The 16,596-nt window shown below is 43.2% G+C and overlaps 1 protein-coding gene across 7 annotated transcripts in view; it reads left to right on the forward strand.

Annotated features, from left to right (window-relative positions):
* The window catches only part of OGDH (oxoglutarate dehydrogenase), a 109,678-nt gene extending 98,440 nt beyond the window's left edge, over nucleotides 1-11,238 (forward strand). For all 7 annotated transcript variants that reach the window (XM_027851926.1, XM_027851907.1, XM_027851950.1 and 4 more), the window contains 8 exons: nucleotides 43-170; nucleotides 307-485; nucleotides 1,407-1,478; nucleotides 3,260-3,382; nucleotides 4,646-4,718; nucleotides 7,525-7,688; nucleotides 8,547-8,701; nucleotides 9,241-11,238. In XM_027851926.1, the coding sequence (XP_027707727.1) occupies nucleotides 43-170; nucleotides 307-485; nucleotides 1,407-1,478; nucleotides 3,260-3,382; nucleotides 4,646-4,718; nucleotides 7,525-7,688; nucleotides 8,547-8,701; nucleotides 9,241-9,361 (1,015 nt within the window). In that variant the 3' untranslated portion in view covers nucleotides 9,362-11,238. The remainder of the gene's footprint in view (nucleotides 1-42; nucleotides 171-306; nucleotides 486-1,406; nucleotides 1,479-3,259; nucleotides 3,383-4,645; nucleotides 4,719-7,524; nucleotides 7,689-8,546; nucleotides 8,702-9,240) is intronic.
* The last annotated feature ends 5,358 nt before the right edge of the window (nucleotides 11,239-16,596 follow it).

Consider the following 16,596-nt stretch of genomic DNA (forward strand, 5'->3'; position numbering starts at 1 on the left):
AAGGGGATGAAGTTGGAGTTCATAACCATTCTTCTGTTTCAGCCATCGTCATCATGTGCTACATGACCAGAATGTAGACAAGAAAACCTGCATTCCCATGAACCACCTCTGGCCCAATCAGGCTCCATATACAGTCTGCAACAGCTCTCTTTCTGAATATGGAGTCCTAGGTGAGTGCCCTTGAGCCCTTTCCTCTGGAGAGTCGTATTCCACCATATCTGTGTTGAGTGAGCATACATCTTTGTTCTTCCTCACGTCTTGGGTAATTTGTCCTCCCTGTCTTCATCCCTCCTTTATACTACACAGGCTTTGAGCTGGGCTTTGCTATGGCAAGTCCTAATGCCCTTGTCCTTTGGGAGGCTCAGTTTGGTGACTTCCACAACACTGCTCAGTGCATCATTGACCAGTTCATCTGCCCAGGACAGGCCAAATGGGTTCGACAGAATGGCATTGTCCTGCTCCTACCCCATGGCATGGAAGGAATGGTGAGCATTTCTCTCTCCGCTGGCCCAACCTGGTATCCACTCCCGCCTAAGCCCATTGCTTAGGAAAGAATCTGTTCTCTGGACCTCAGCTCTTACACATGACCTTCAGGTTTGGCTCCTGATCCCTCTACCTACTCCCAAAGATTCCTAGAGACACCAGCCAGTTCTTGTCTCCTGTAATGGTTACAACAAAAAAGATGTGCTGGCTACTTTCCATTCTCTTTTCCCCTGTTAATTCTGTGGAGGTATAAACGGGGAATGGGAGAGGAAGCTGCTCTAGTTGTAGCCCCCAAGACCCCATTTCTCTACCTTGCCCTAAACCCGATCTCCCCTCTTCCTCTCCACACTCCCCCTTCCTGAACCAAAACAGGAAACTGACTTTGTCATGTGTTCATGTCATGACATGCATATACCCTTGTATCGTCACTTTCTAGTTTTGAGTCACTGTGGAAAGTACATCTCCCTTGACGGCACCTAATCCAACACTCAGACCTCTCAGCACTCTCATTCCTACCCCTAACTTTCCAAGCCCCAGTCTGTACCAGGTGCTAGGAGCACCCAGTACTGTCTCAGCCTGTACTACTGCTCACTATCTTTAATCTCTGGTTTTGGAAAAGATGAAAACCTAGTTGAGTAACCCTGAGGCTCTATAGTATAGGCCTTCATTAAGGGGAAGAGAGTCAAAGAGCCCCAGGTTCAGCAGTCTCAGATAAGAATGCTTAATGCTGTGTGCCCTATTTGTGGAAATGAGAGGGGATGAAGGTGTCAGGAGGTCACAGAAGAGAGAATTAAATTCAGCAGTGCTCAAAACACAGAATTCGGTGTTTGTCAAACCCAAGACAAGCAAGTTAATAGTGATGGTGCAGACAAGCATCTGTTAACAGAGGGGTGGCCTCAGACTGATTTCTTGCTTGGTTCCAGGGTCCAGAGCATTCCTCAGCTAGACCAGAGAGGTTTCTGCAGATGTGCAATGATGACCCAGATGTCTTCCCTGTAAGTGAAGTTGCCTCTGGCCTGGTTGTGACTCTCTGAGTGGGTAACTCATTCTGGTGCAGACAGTCCATGCTGTCCAAGGGAGGGTAGCTGCGGGAAGAAGATTCTTCCCCAAACCTCTGACCCTTCTTAAATTCCCACTTGGGCTCCTGTGGTCATCTGCCTGTTTTTGGCAGCTTCCATCTGAGTAATTACTGTGTGGCCCTTGATATTGACAGCAGCAGACATTCTGTTTTCTGTGCCCTCCTTTCATTTAGAAATGAGACTGGCTGACAGGACTGCCTCATTATCCTAATTAGTGTGAGTGGGTAGATAGGTGTGGCTACTTTGCCTGCTGGTTTTCCCCTAAATGAGAGACCTCAGCAGAGTACAAAGGAAATAGAAGTTCTGGGGCTACTTCCTGTAGCTTCCTACCCTTGCCAAAGACAGAGGGACTTGAATTTGAAAGCTGTTGATTATTTTTACCACTCTATGGCAATTCCCTCCAATTATCTTTTAAAGAACTTGCTTTAGGATGATACTAAAGGAACTGAGGACCAGAGATATTTTAACTGGAAGAGACCTTGGATGTCATCTAATCCAACCCTCTCATTTTGCAGAGGAGGACACTGTAATCTGGCGAGGTTCCATGATTTGTCCAAGGTCACATAAATAAGAGGCGGCAGAGTTGGATTTTTAACCCAGTCATTGTGACTAAATCTAGTGCTTTCCACTATACCCTGTTAGAGGAAAGGTTTAGGGACTGTTCTTGAATGAATAGCCTGAGTATGTTAAGACTGTATCTGAGAGCTTCAAGATACTTTATTCTGAAAAGGAAGCCAATCACGACTTATTTACTAAGTACTAACTTGGTTAATAGGGACAGCTAGGTGGTGCAGTGGATAGAGTGCCAGGCCTGGAGTCAGGAAAACCTGACTGAGTTCACATCCAGCCTCCGACACTTGCTAGCTATATGACCTTGGGCAAGTCACTTAACCCCATTTGTCTCAGTTTCCTTATCTGTAAAAGAAAAGGAAATGGCAAATCACTCCAGTATCTTTGCCAAGAAAACTCCAAGTGGGGTCACAAAGAGTTGGACATAACTGAAGAAACAACTGAACAACAATAAACTGTGTTAATAGATAGTTAGTATTCCAAGTCCATACTGTGTACTCTGTTTCATCACAGAAAAAAGAATACTCCTGCCCTCAGAGAGTTTGTAATCTATTTTGAGACAAGTTGTATAAATGTAAAACAAACAAAGAGCAGCTCTAAACAGTATTATGACCAAGAGCAAAATTGCACAATGTTAAGTACTAAAAAAATAAAAAGACATAGATGGCCCTTTTTTAAAGGGCATAGGGTCAGGGCGCTCTGATCCTCAGTCACAACAGGGCAGTGAAGTGCTTTGGGGCTCAAAGCGGAATTCCAGAATGGGACTCAGAAATTGGAGGTACAAGGTAATCTGATGACTGGACCTAGAACTTGAGTCTAGAGAAGCATCTGGACTGGCTAACTCAAGGCCCTCACCCATGATGGCATTTCTGATTGTAAGATGATAGAATTGTTTAGCATCATCACTGAAAGCCCTTGAACATCCCATGATGCTGTTTTCAGCTGTGTTTAAATGCCTTCCATTCTGGGTAGACTTCAGCTCAGTAGTGAGAACATTATTGCTGTCTTCTTTTGTAATCTTCCCACCCCAAGGACCCAGACCACTGCTTGAATACAGTGGGTCTACAAAAGGGGTGGTTGAATGGCTCCTTGGACGCTGACAGTTCACTGTGCTCTCTCTGCTGCAGAAACTTGATGACTTTGATGTGCGTCAACTCTATGACTGCAACTGGATTGTTGTTAATTGTTCCACTCCTGCTAACTTCTTCCATGTCCTACGACGGCAGATCCTGCTGCCCTTCCGGAAGCCGGTCAGTTACAGAGCCCACTGTGTCCAGAAGAAGGTTCTGATCCAAGGGACAGACCCAAATTGATTACCTTGTTGTATCCCAGAAGAAAGAGTTCTGGGTGGGTGGTGCTGACCTCATGGAATTTCCAAGAGTAAAAGCATCCCTTATAGGAAACTGGGCAAAGGTGGGGTCTGAGCCCCTAGTTTTCTTTCCACCTATTCTACAAATTCTTGGGTTCTAAAACAGTCTCCCCCAGGATGCTTCAGTCTTTGTGATTTCATCACTGTGAGTGTTCCTTCCACTGACACATACTGAAACCTGTCCATGCCTTAGTAAATGGTTTCATTCATGGTCCAAAAAAATCCCCATCACCTGGTGACCAACCTCAGGATGTTGAGCATTTCTGAATTTGGCTAGGATGGTCCCCCGATGACACACATACATACCATTTATCACCAGGACCATACTGAAAGCCTTCTAGTTTGGTAGGACCTGCCAGAGCTTGCTCTTTAATGGTATAGCCTTGGAGAATTCAGGACTGCCTCAGCTCTCACCACAGTTCAGGGCATCAGCTTTCCACCTCCATGGGTGCTGCAGGGTCTTCGTTTGAATTGTTTGGGTAGATACAAGATACAGAAATGAGGAATGAGCCCTACAGCTTGTTTATACCAGGCTCTTTTTCCTTCAGCCAAATTTCCCACCGCTAAAATAAAAGAATCATCCAAAGGGATTCTATTCTCCCAACCTTGATAAACGGGGGTGCTGTTGAGTGATCCACTTTCGCATAGGTCATTTTGTCACTGGTTGTATCTGGGTGCCAGCAACCAAGTCCCTGCTAGCTTGATTTGAGGAGGGTCCTGTTTGAGGAGCAGAATGGTGCCATTGGTAAACTGGCATTTGGAAGGGTAAGCCATAAGTGGCTGCTTATAACTGTGATGTGGGAGAAGCAGACGGCTCCTTTTCTCCAATCAGAATGGATTCATTAGACCAGCTAAGGGGAAACAAGGATGTGCTTTATCTAGCTCGGGATCTACCTCTCCCTCAGTCTGTGCCCTAGTGACCTCAGGTAGTGTGGGAGATAGAAAGGCGAGGCAGAATTGCATTTTCCTTTCTTCCCTTTTCTGCCTCCTCTTTCTCCATGAAGAACCTGTTGCAAAGACTTAGGGTGATTTGCAATGTACAGGATCCTGTTGATGCAAAACAACAGCCTAGTTACTTTACCAAGCTCCCTCCTGGAGCGCTCTGAATCCAGCCTGTCGTGAGTCTTTTCCCACTGTATTTCAGTTGATCGTCTTCACTCCAAAGTCACTGCTGCGTCACCCTGAAGCCAGGTCCAGCTTTGATGACATGCTGCCAGGTAAGAGAGTTAGGAAAAGAGGTTCGCTGACACTGTCTTAGAAGGATTGAGGGAGGGTAAGCTTCCAGTTGTGCTGCAGGGTTCTTAGCATAAGGCAGGCCCCCTGACACTGCAGGCCCAGGTACTTCCTTGGTGACTAGAGAACACCTGCCCTTGCTTCCTGTTTATTAACTGGTCATTTGTTTGGTTTCCAGGGCCAGGGTGTGGTGGCTTGTCACTTCTCTGTAGGCTAGAGGGTTATTTCCAAAGATAAGTAAGGTAATAGTGAGAGAGAAACGAGTTACCTTTGCTGAATTCAAGGTGCCAGACTCAGGTGAAATATGTACCATAGTACTTAAAGACTGAGGCAATATGGTTGCTAAGCCACTGTCCTTGATCTCTGAAAGATCATGAAAAGAATGGAAAATATGCCACAGGACTGAAGAAGAGTAGGTGTTCATTTTCAAAAAGGGAAGAGACTAGAGTCTTCAAACTCTAGGATAGTGAGCTTAACTTACTTCCTCATGGAATTCTGGAGTGGTTAGAGGAACTGGAAGTTTTGAGCTAGGAGAAGACTTGGGAGGGGATGATAGCTGCCATGTAGTGTTTGAAGGACCATCAGTCCCAGAGGACTGTTGGTCCGGTTGCTTATTCCCTGAGGGCAGAACTAGGAGCACTGGGTGAAGGCTGCAGAAATACGGTCTTAGGCTTGGTGTAAAGAAAGCTTCCTAGAACTGTCCAGAAGTGAAATGGAAATGGACTGCTTTGAGAGGTAGTAGGTTCCTTCTCACTAGAGGTCTTTACCCCTCACTAGGGGTCTTCAAGGGAAGGCTGGATGAGCACATAACAGGTATGTTATAAAGGGGATTTTTGTTTACTTGTGGGTTGGATTAGGTAACCTCTGAGCTTCCTTAGAATTCAGAGATTCTGTGATTCCCTCAGAGGTAATTATGGTCTCCAGATTAAAGCAACTACAGGAAACCAACCCAGGAGTTTGAGCTGTCTATAATCCAGGTTCTGAAAATTGGACACCAGCAAAGATTGTCTGACATAGTGAAAAGGACAGTGAACTGTGGGTCAGGAGTCTTCTGCCAGCTAGCTGTGTGACCTTAGACACACTCTCTGGACTTTAGTTTCCTTATCTATAAAATGAGGAGATAAGACTAGATGATCTCCAAGGTCCTTTCCAGTATGGAGATAGAGTATTGAGGGACAGTGTTTCTGCCTACAAGGAAGATGGCTATTTGAGTTAAGAAGAGAAAAACATAAACAGTTAACCTCAGGAAATCAAGTAATACCAATGGTGAGATAGGCATAATCAGTCCAAGTGTCTTAAATACATCTGAGTAATAGACTTGTTTGTTTCTCAGTCTCTGAAGCCTCTGAAGGGTTTCAAAAACCCTGGAATTTGGTAAGGGCCTGCAATTTCTTGTGGACCCTGAGTCCTGATGTCCCAGTCTCAGTTTTTGCCATGGGCTTCACCATTTTCAATGTGTTTTGACAGCAGTTTGTGAATGCCACTGGCATCTTTCCCCCTTGTTCGTGAATGGAGAATGTGGAATACAGTTGTCAGAATAGGAGAAAACAAAAGACAGGTCCCATGTCTTGAGGGGCTGTTGGCATTGTGAATCTTTTTGACCAAGGCAACTCACCCATAGACAGTTGTCCTTTTGAGTTGGGGAGATTCATGATTGTGAGGAAATGAACAACCCTCCATGTACACCTCCAGTGTAGAGATTTCCAGTCCTGAGAATCAGCATGAGGATCCATAGAACCTTTCTCCTGCTAGAAGGTTGAAATGCAGCACTTGCACTGTAAAATATCTTAGCTGTACTTGCAAGTGGGTGGGAATCCCTATTCTTCCATTCTCCACCCACTTCTCCCTCCTAATGGGTACATAGCCACCTGTGAGGGCCTGCCTCACTACCAAGGGATTCCCCTCAAGCTTTTCTGTGTCAGGAAGAATTCTTTGCCCTTTCATCAAGTCTTCTCTATAGCATACAAATCTTATGCAAGTGGCATTTGTTTCTGGTTGATTTCTTAAATCAGAGGTGTCAAACATAGCCCTGGCCCAATGTGGCCTAAACCAGATCAAAATGTCACTGAGAAATGTCTAACAAAATAAATAAAAATACAATAAACATAAATAGCATTACGTTTTAAAATTAAGTCAATATTCAGCCTTCGGGATCCTTAAATACAGATTAGTGAGCCTCATTTCTATTTGAGTTTGACACCACTGTCTTAAATGGTTTGCCCCTTACACAGAGGCTATATTGGAATGGTAGACACCAACTTGGACCTAAGAGCTTACATTTTTGCTGTGGTTATACTAAAAATTAAACACATAAAATCATAGTGGATGTAGACCAAGTTCAATATGGATGTGTTCATCCAAGTCCAGGATATTAAAACTAGGTAGGACCTCTTAAAATTTGAAAAGGGCACTTTTTTTACAAAAAATAAAAGGAAACATTACTTGACTTAATTGGTTTTAGAACTCATATAATCCATTACCCTGAAAGATTGAAAATAAGCTTCCAAGGAAGGGTGTTTAGTTAACTCTTGGATGATAGAGTCATCATTGGAATGTTTCACATATACAAACTATCCTCCCTTAGTGTTTCCCTTGCTGCCCCTCAGAGACAGAATAGCAAGGTAGATAGGCTGTGGGTCTGACCTCATTCATGTGTGGCATTTCCTGGGGGAATTTTCTGATTAGTAACTAATAGGATTGAACGGTGTCAGTGCTTCTCAGTTGATGTTTTGGAGCTCTTGCTGGCTGAATTTCCAGAGATAACACTGTCCAATATGGGCTCTGTTCCAGGAAGCAACTTCCTACGTGTTATCCCAGACAGTGGCCCTGCATCCCAGAACCCAGAAAAAACCAAGAGACTTCTCTTCTGTACTGGCAAGGTGTACTATGATCTTACCCGAGAGCGACAAGCCAGAAAGATGGAGGGAGATGTGGCTATCACCAGGATAGAGCAGGTAGGAGGAAGAGATCAACTACTACCTGTTTATGTTGGCATATCCTGTGGTAACAAGAACATGACCCCTATGTTTATTTGCTCTTGTGAAATGGTCCTTCCTATACATCCACCTTTCTCTCCAGTACAGTGTAAGTCCCCTGAGAGCAGGGTCTTTTTTCCTTGTGTCTATGGCAACTAATTCAAAAAATTATTGTTGAATTGAATTACCTGATTTCAGTCTCTTCCCTACCTCTTCCTAGTTGTAATGCTCTCTCTTTTTTAATTCTCTTATGTATTTATTGTTTCCTATAATAGAGTGGAAACTTATTAAAGACAAGAACTTTCTTTAATCTTTGTATCATCATCCTCTGGGACACTGCCTTGCACACATATAGCAGGTGCCTAATAAATATTTGAATCAAATTACAACCTAGAAAGGCTCCCCTAACTGGTTCTTTCTCCACCCTCCATCACCAGCACATACACATAATCATATTGACTATGTGTACATTTCATATTTCTCTGTAGATGTGTCATTTGTTTTCCCTAATGGAACTGAAGCTTCTCGAGGGCAGTCTTTCATTTTTTTTGTCTTCATATTTCTAGTGGCTCAAAGAACGTCTGGCACATGGTAGCCACTTAATAGATACAAACTAGATGGAATCATGGCCACCAAAGGCAGGCAGATTAGAAGTTGCCTCTTAGCCTAGGAATGCCGTCATGAGAGTGGGGACCTTGTAGGGACTAACCTCCACCCTTCACCATTAGAACTTCATCTTTTGAGTGTTTGGAAACAATAAGGGGGCTAGTTGGGTTAGCCCTGTCTCCTCCCTCAGACTGTGCTGTGTTTGAAGTTGTGGTGTTGTTTTCTTCCCAGCTGTCCCCGTTCCCCTTCGACCTCCTGCAGAAGGAAGTGCTGAAGTATCCTAATGCAGAGCTGGCCTGGTGCCAGGAAGAGCATAAAAATCAAGGTTACTATGACTACGTGAAGCCAAGACTTCGTACAACCATAGACCGAGCCAAGCCTGTCTGGTAATTATTCCTGCTGCCCTGCCCAGGCTGCATTCCATCCTTTACGGGTGCCCTCCAGAAGCTCCATATGGCCCATGTCCAGAAGGCATTCCAACCCAAAGTGTTCTTTGGTATCCTAAAGGGGACTGTCGCCATCCTCCTACCCTTTTTTAGTTCTGATGAGTGAATATCAGAGAAGATCCTAGGTAGGAGGGAGGTAGGTGACATAATAGAGATTACCAGACTTAGAGTCAGGAAGATATATGAATTTGAATCCTACCTCGGACTGTCATTAGTTGTGTGATTCTAGACAAGTCACTTCACCTCTCATCCTCAATTTCTACATCTGTAAAATGGGGGAGTAATAATCGGATCTACCTCATAGGGTTGTTTTGAAGATCAGATGAAATGATATATATAAATAAAGAGCTTTGCAAATTTTATAAGAGCTATACCACCATCAGTTGCTGTTAACATTATCTTTGATGGAAATGAACCTGATGGTCCTATTGAAGGAACAAGATGAAATTCACTGCCATTGCCTTTTGTTTCCATCTCAGGTATGCTGGGCGTGACCCTGCTGCTGCACCAGCCACAGGCAACAAGAAGACACACCTGACGGAGCTGCAGCGTCTCCTGGATACTGCTTTCAATCTGGACTCTTTCAAGGGCTTATTCTAGGCGTTGGCCACAGCTACTTGGACCCTACCTTCTGTCTGTCTGTATATCCATATCTGCCACTCACCTCTCCTCTTAACTCCAGACTTGATCAACTAAAGCGTGGCACCCAGCTTCTGCCCCAAATCTCTGCTTGTTCCATATTGTCCTGTGCATTCCTTCCTTCCTGTGCTCTCCCTCTCTGCCCCCCCCCGAAAAAAAAAAAAGCTGGTCTCTTAGAAATTGAAGTTATCATTTCTTTATCAAGTATTCTGCCTTACCCCCACCAAATGTTCAACAATCCCCAATTTTGACTGTCTTGGCTTTCTGTGAAGGTGAATAGCTTAGTGGACTAGCACCTTCTGCAGAAGCAGCAGAGGGGAGGTAACAGAAAGGGAAGGGGGTACTGCTGTCATCACAGTTATAAGGACCCATAACTGTAGCAGACAAAAAGCCCTTGTGTAGTGATGTCAGATTTTTCCACTCCCTGACCTGGTAAAATTCCACCCCGCCAATGCAAAGGAGGAACTTTGGGTTCCCCATATGCTGAAAAGGTCTGTTTACTTCAGGACTAGGATTAGGATTATGTAGCTTTTTCTGGGGCTAAACCCAGAGCGATCATCTGAAAAGGAAAGAAATGATCTGTTCCCACGAGCTGGATTTTGCCATGTTCTTCTCCAAGTGGGACCCGGATGGTAGGCAGCCACAGCAGGGAGATACTCCTTTGGCTACCAGGCTTAAGAGGAGAGAGGTTAAGTCCAGGTTGAGGCAGTCCCAGAATCCAGAGCAGGTGGTCCTATCAGTGTCTTTCCTCTGTCCCCCATTTTCCTGTGTGAGATCCCTCCTCGGCTTATTGCATGTGGTCTGCATGCCCCAGTCCCTCCAGCTTTAGTGACCAGGGACAGCTTCAGCCTCTACTGCTTCTGCCCTTTCTTCTGCACTGACTCTTCTCCATGTCACAGAATTGGCAAAACAGTGTCCCTTTCTGGCACCCAAGCCCTTCCTACTGCTGCCCTTTGTCCCATATATGTACAGCTTTGCTTTAGGGGTGGAATCTGGAGCATAGAGCCACAGGTTATGTACATCATGTGAATAATGACTTTTCTATTGGAGATGGTCTTGGTCTCCAGGCCAGAAAATTTTCCCTTCTGTTCTCAGCAGCCCATAAGGTATGTGCTGCTCTGACCCCTGATGTGGTAGATAAGCCTAGGCATGGCCTTTTTGCTTGCTTTCTCACCACCTCTCTCCTTCCCAATGCCTCTTTTTTCCTTTTTCCCTTCTCCTTTAACTTTTTTTTTTTAAAAACAAGATTGAGACTTTCTGATACATCCTTTCCTGTGCCAAAGCAAAAGGTGGCAGGAGGTGGGAGCTGAGGGGTGGAGGGGCAGGGGCAGACATTGATGACTGCCCCTCATCATCACTTTGATTCTTCACAGTGACAGATCTGATTTATTTATTTTGGTTAAAAAACAAACAACAGCTTTTCATTGTATTTGGCTTCACCAATAAAATAAGAAATTATCCTTGGGCCTGTCTAGATTTCCCTTCAGTGTGGCATACTCCAGTCTTAGTGCCAAGGAAAAGAAAGCTGGAATTTTGCCATGTTCTTCTCCAAGTGGGACCCGGATGGTAGGCAGCCACATCAGGGAGATACTCCTTTGGCTATCAGGCTTAAGAGGAGAGAGGTTAAGTCCAGGTTGGGGCAGTCCCAGAATCCAGAGCAGGTGGTCCTATCAGTGTCTTTCCTCTGTCCCCCATTTTCCTGTGAATTTTGGTAACTTGACCTAAGTCTATGTGCATCGTGGGAAGATGTAACAGGGAGCCTTGGGAAAATTTTACTCTAAGCTGTGTTTAACTACTCTGATCCAAGAAATCAAGAATTTAAAATAGGAAAAAAGGTATTCTTGCGTATCTTTCTTTCCAGACCCATCATTCCTAAGTACATACATCCATGTCGCACACCGTGAAGATAGCTTACCAGTGAGATAAATATAGTTCTCATTTCCTTCTCTTTATTGGAATTGAGAGATGATACAGTGCTCATTTGGATGACTATTTATGCAACCATACACTAAGTACAATGTATTATTTCCTAAGGCCCTTTTATCTTGCTCTTCCCTAATTTCCCCCATACTTCCCACACCAGAATTTGCTTTTAATCACTTTTACTCCATGTGACCCCAGCACATTGGGGGCCTGATATTGTTGCTGTAGAACAGTGGTTCTTAATCTTGTTTGTATCATGGACCCCTCTGGTGGTTTTTTGAAGCCTACAGACTCCTTCTAAGAATAATGTTTTTCTTTTTTAAATCATAACTAAAGGAAATACTAAATTTTAGTTCCAGCTTAGTGCAAATAAAGATAGATATTTTTAACCCATTTAAATTCACAAACTTCCCTATGGACTCCAGGTTAAGAGTTCCATCTCTAGGGGCAGCTAGGTGGCACAATGGATAGAGCACCAACCCTGGAGTCAGGAGGACCTGAGTTCAAATACGGCCTCAGACACTTGAAACTTATTAGCTGTGTGATCCTGGGCAAGTCACATAACCTCACTGCCTAGCCCCCCGTGCCCCCCCCCCAAAAAAAAGTCTCATCTCTAAAAGACAGGGAGTAGGCAATACCTGGGCATTAAAGGGCTTCTAATTGGACAAGATGCTTTACCTATGTTGTGCTATGGGACAAGTGTCTCCTGTCCCCCTCCTTCATAGAATCATAGATTTAGGGCTGGCAGAAACCTTGGAATAGACACCCAAAAGGTGAGAGTCCAATTCCCTCATTTCATTTTACAGAGAAGGAAACTAAGAGATAAAGTAGATAGTAAGTAATAGAGTCAGAATGACATGATCTGAGGCCCTCTGACTCCCTGTCCACAGAGGCTGTGTGTTTATTGCATATATTTGTGTCTTCCATATATCCTGATGCACTCAGCCACCATCTTACTGCTCTTCATAATGATTATAGGTTTGGACCTGATAGAAGTAAGATGGTTTGCCTTGCTTAGACTATTATTGCACCCCAAAGTCCAAAGAGCTGTCAAGACTGCATTAAGGGGACCAGCCATTGTAGTCACAACTCCTAAAAACCTTGAAAATAGTATCTGAAGTTCTACCAGAAGTGTGCATGGAAAAAGGAAAGGGGGTGAGAGGGGGACAGTATGGACAGACAGGGATGAGATTTGCCATTATTTCCACACCCATATTGTAACCCTTCCCCCAATGGCCAACATTTCCTCACCCCTTTTTCCTATGACTTCCCCTTAAAGTCATCTTTGTTTCCTTTTGGTAGGAACCCTATTTCTCAGAATTTAATTAAATTCAACAAGCTTTTATAACATCAATCATTTACAATGTACGTATGTGCCGGGTACTGTCCCGTCACTGGGAATTTAAAAAAAAAAATGGCCTCCGCCTTCAAAAAGCTTACATTCTTTAGGGGAATCAGGTACATAAGTAAAACAAAATACTGTACCTGCAGGGTACATTGGAAGTAGTTATCGACAACTGCTCCTGTTGTAATGGCTAAGGCTGCTGCTCTCCTAATTGGAGCCCTGAGACAAGCCACATGGCCTTTCTGGTATTAAATGCAATAAAAGCATTTAGGCTCAGAGCGTGAAGGCTTATAGAAAAGCATGCCAGCTGAATCTGACCTCTACTGCCTCCTGGCTGTGGGATGCTCAGGGTTCTTTGCTGAGTATTACCCTACCTATAGAGTGCTCCTCTACCCCTAGCCTATTTTTGCATGTTTGTTCAGTGAATTTGTAGTGATTTTTTCAAGAAATGGGAGATAATTACAGAAGAAAATTTCCAAATTGATACCCATTGAATTTTGGAGGAAAAAAAGGTTGGCTCTCCCTAAGCAAACTGGCCACCGCTACTGGTGTAGCCTTGTAGTTGGTAGGCCTCAAATCAGCAAATATCTCTCCAGCACCTACTGTGCACAAGGCACTGTGCTAGACAATTGTCCCCTCAAAGAATTAAATTCTACTAAGAGGATAATATGTCCACATCTATGTATATACAAAAGTAATTTCATGGAGAAAGGCCTAGTGGAGAAGTAACACCTAAATTGTGCACAGAGTATCTGCCTAACACTTGATTGGATTTCAGTGAATGGTGGGGCTGGGCTTGAATTAGGAATGCAACAACTTTTCTGTCTTCCACAGCCACCTTGTTTCAATGCTGGCTGCTATTTCAACATTCCTTTTCTTACCCTGCATTTTCAAATTGGCCTTGTGAAACTAGGAAAAAATCATAATTTTTTTTTCTGGAACCAGAATCCAGTTGGCTATGGAAAGTCTCTCACTCATCATCATCCCCGAACCTTAGAGATCTGGATAGTAATTTAGTTGTCCTAAGAGTAGTCCAAGAAGGATGTCAAATGCTACAATTCTCAGAGAATGATATTGGCATGCTTGCGTTCTACAGGACACACATGACTTACCCTCTAGGACTTTTAAGTTCTCAGTTGATGTGACCCTGCATTGTGCAAAGACCATAACACTTTTTAATTTTAGAGTTTGTGTTGTGCTTTCAGTTTTGAATTCCTCCCTTTCCTATTAACAAAGAGAAGGCCAATTACTAGAGGCAGGTGGTTTCTTTTTTTTTTTCTTGGGGGTTGGATGTCCTGGTTTTCCTCCATAGACTGTTCTGCAGTGTACCTCACTGAAATGTTAATTGACTTGCCCAGGATCCCTCATCCAATTTGTCATTGATGGGACTTGAACTCCAGTTTTCCTCTCTAAAGGCTTTCTAAAACTGCCTCTTATCTAATCTACTCTACCTGATCCTAAATGTCCTAAATGGAAGTGTCCTGGACCTAAGAAAAAGTTGAAACTGGCCAAGAACTGGACAGAAGTTATAATAGAACCCCAACACTTAATCTAAAATAGAAGGAAACCAGGCCTTGGGAAACAAATGCTGGTGGAGGAAAAAAAAAAGTCTTGTACAAGGAAGAGGTGACACATTAGGAGAGATGTGGAGTTAAAATTAAAGGCTTGTGATCTTTAAAATTAAAAATAGCCATTTGTTTCTCTTATTTTACCCAAGTATCTGAAATCAATAAGCTGTTATCCATGTAGCGTTCACTCCTAGTGTTTTCTAAGACTTCTGGTTGCCTCTTACAGTTCCAACTCTTAGTGTAGTTGAGGACAGTAGCAAACATTTTTGTCATTTTAGGAAAGGCGGGGAGGGCCTCTAGGGGAACAAAAGGACTTGCCAAAGGTCACAAGATGAGTCACAGGCAGAGCCAAGACCTAATGTGGCAGAGGCCCAGCCTTATAAGAGTTTCAACACTCTCACATTTATGTTAGAAGGGTTTTTTTGTTTTTTGAGAATTCTACATTTTTTGGAGGAAAAAAAAAAGTCAACCCAGATTTTCTATTCATTGAAGGGGTAGTTGAATGTTGACTTCACTAGTTTGAGCCAGGCTGAGACAGAATACAAAAGAGAATTGCCCAAGATCACTCACCAGTTAAGTTTCTTGAATTCTACACAGGAAAAGAAGTCACTGAAATGATCTGTGTGCTTCAGTACTGGGTGGATCCTAGATCCAAATTAAAGGAGAGCATTAAGATGAATTTCTGTAATAGGATAGTCTTGTGGATTAGGTGGTAAGACCCTGACTGGATGATTGTACAGTTAAGGGGATTTAAAGCTAGTTGAGCCACCATAACCAGAGTGTTAATTAATTTCTCTGTCAGCTTGAAAGGTCTCTAGTAGCCAGAACTCAGTCCTTGGGCCTGTCGTGTTATATTATCAGTGACTTAAAGACATAAACATACTTGTTGAAACTGCAGATGTCACAAAAGACAAGAGGGATCAAAAATATAAGAGATGACTGAATCAAGATTCAAAATGATCTCAGCAGTCAAAAATGCTTACCTGAAACTGATGAGGTAAAATTAGAGATAAAGGAAATTCAGAATAGAGAAACCCTGATTTTTGTAGGAGTTCACATTAAAATATTTTTGGGGTTTCAGTTGACAAATTCAATGAAAAGGCCACTAGGATGGGAATCCGATAACTTGCCATGTGACCTTGGGCTAGCTACCACTCTGGGCCTTATGTTTCTCATCTAAAAAATGGTATTGGACTAAGAAGAAGAGCTGGTACTCTAAGCAGCACCCTAAGGTTTGTAAATTACTTTACATACATCAAATTTTTAACCTCATCAAAGATAGATACTATGGTGCTGTTTTACAGTTGAAAAAACAGGGTCAGCCAAGTGAAGTGATGTATCCAATTTATCCAAATCTAGACTTCAACCAATTTCTTTCTGACTCTGTTGGAGTCTAATGGACTTAGAGACTAATCATAGAGATTTTATTTTTTCCAAGTCTGATTCAAAGATGTATCTTCATATGGCAGCTAAAAAAGGTAATTCAGTCCTAGGTTATACGGATAGACCTGCTTGTACATATTATATGATGTAATAATAATAATCTGTTTTGATCAAACCAAGGATGGATTGTTGACTGAGTAGGGAATAGAGATAGAGATACTCAAGCCAAGAAAAAGGTGGAGGGAACCAGATGGGTAGATCTGGCACCTTGCACGGACTGCTCTTTTGTATAGAGAACCTTTTGGAACCTCCCCTGCAATTATCATCATTTCTCCTTCGGTAAAATCACACTTCAAGAAGAGAGCTTAGAGGTCATCCAGTCTAGCTTCCCATCCAATGCAGAACTCCTCTCTACAGCATCCCTGACAAGTGGTAGTTCCATTTAGCATGGAAAGATTCCTGGCCTTTTAAGTCAAGGCCCTACTTCCAGGCTTGCTGGACAAACGGCTTCTACTCTGAACCACATTTTTTTCATCTGTAAAATTGGGATCATACAAGCACTACTCATGCATCACAGGGTTGTGAGGAAAGGGCTTTGCAGACTTCAGAGTGCTAAAGAGACACTGCTTGAACAATTCTAGTGAAGGGAAGCTAACTGCTTCCAACAAGGCAGCTTTCGAGGTTGGACAGCTCTGGTTAGGTTCTTTCCTACAGGGGCCCTAAATCTGCTCTCTGCTAACAGTGTACCATTGATTCTGGTTCTGATCTTGGTACAGCACAAACCAACTCTACTCCCTTCTCCACCTTAGAACCCTTATAATACTGGCTCTTCCACTCACTAGTTTAGTATCATTGAGCAAGTTCATTCACCTATTTTTTAAAGGCAGGGAGTTGGATGGAAAGACCTCTGATGAGTCTTTCAGCCCTAAAATTCTTTTAAAGTATTTGGCTTCCCCTTAATTTCATCCAGGCTTCAC

The sequence above is a fragment of the Vombatus ursinus genome, unplaced genomic scaffold (assembly GCF_900497805.2).
Source record: "Vombatus ursinus unplaced genomic scaffold, bare-nosed wombat genome assembly UNPS02000580.1, whole genome shotgun sequence".
NCBI lineage: Eukaryota > Metazoa > Chordata > Mammalia > Diprotodontia > Vombatidae > Vombatus > Vombatus ursinus.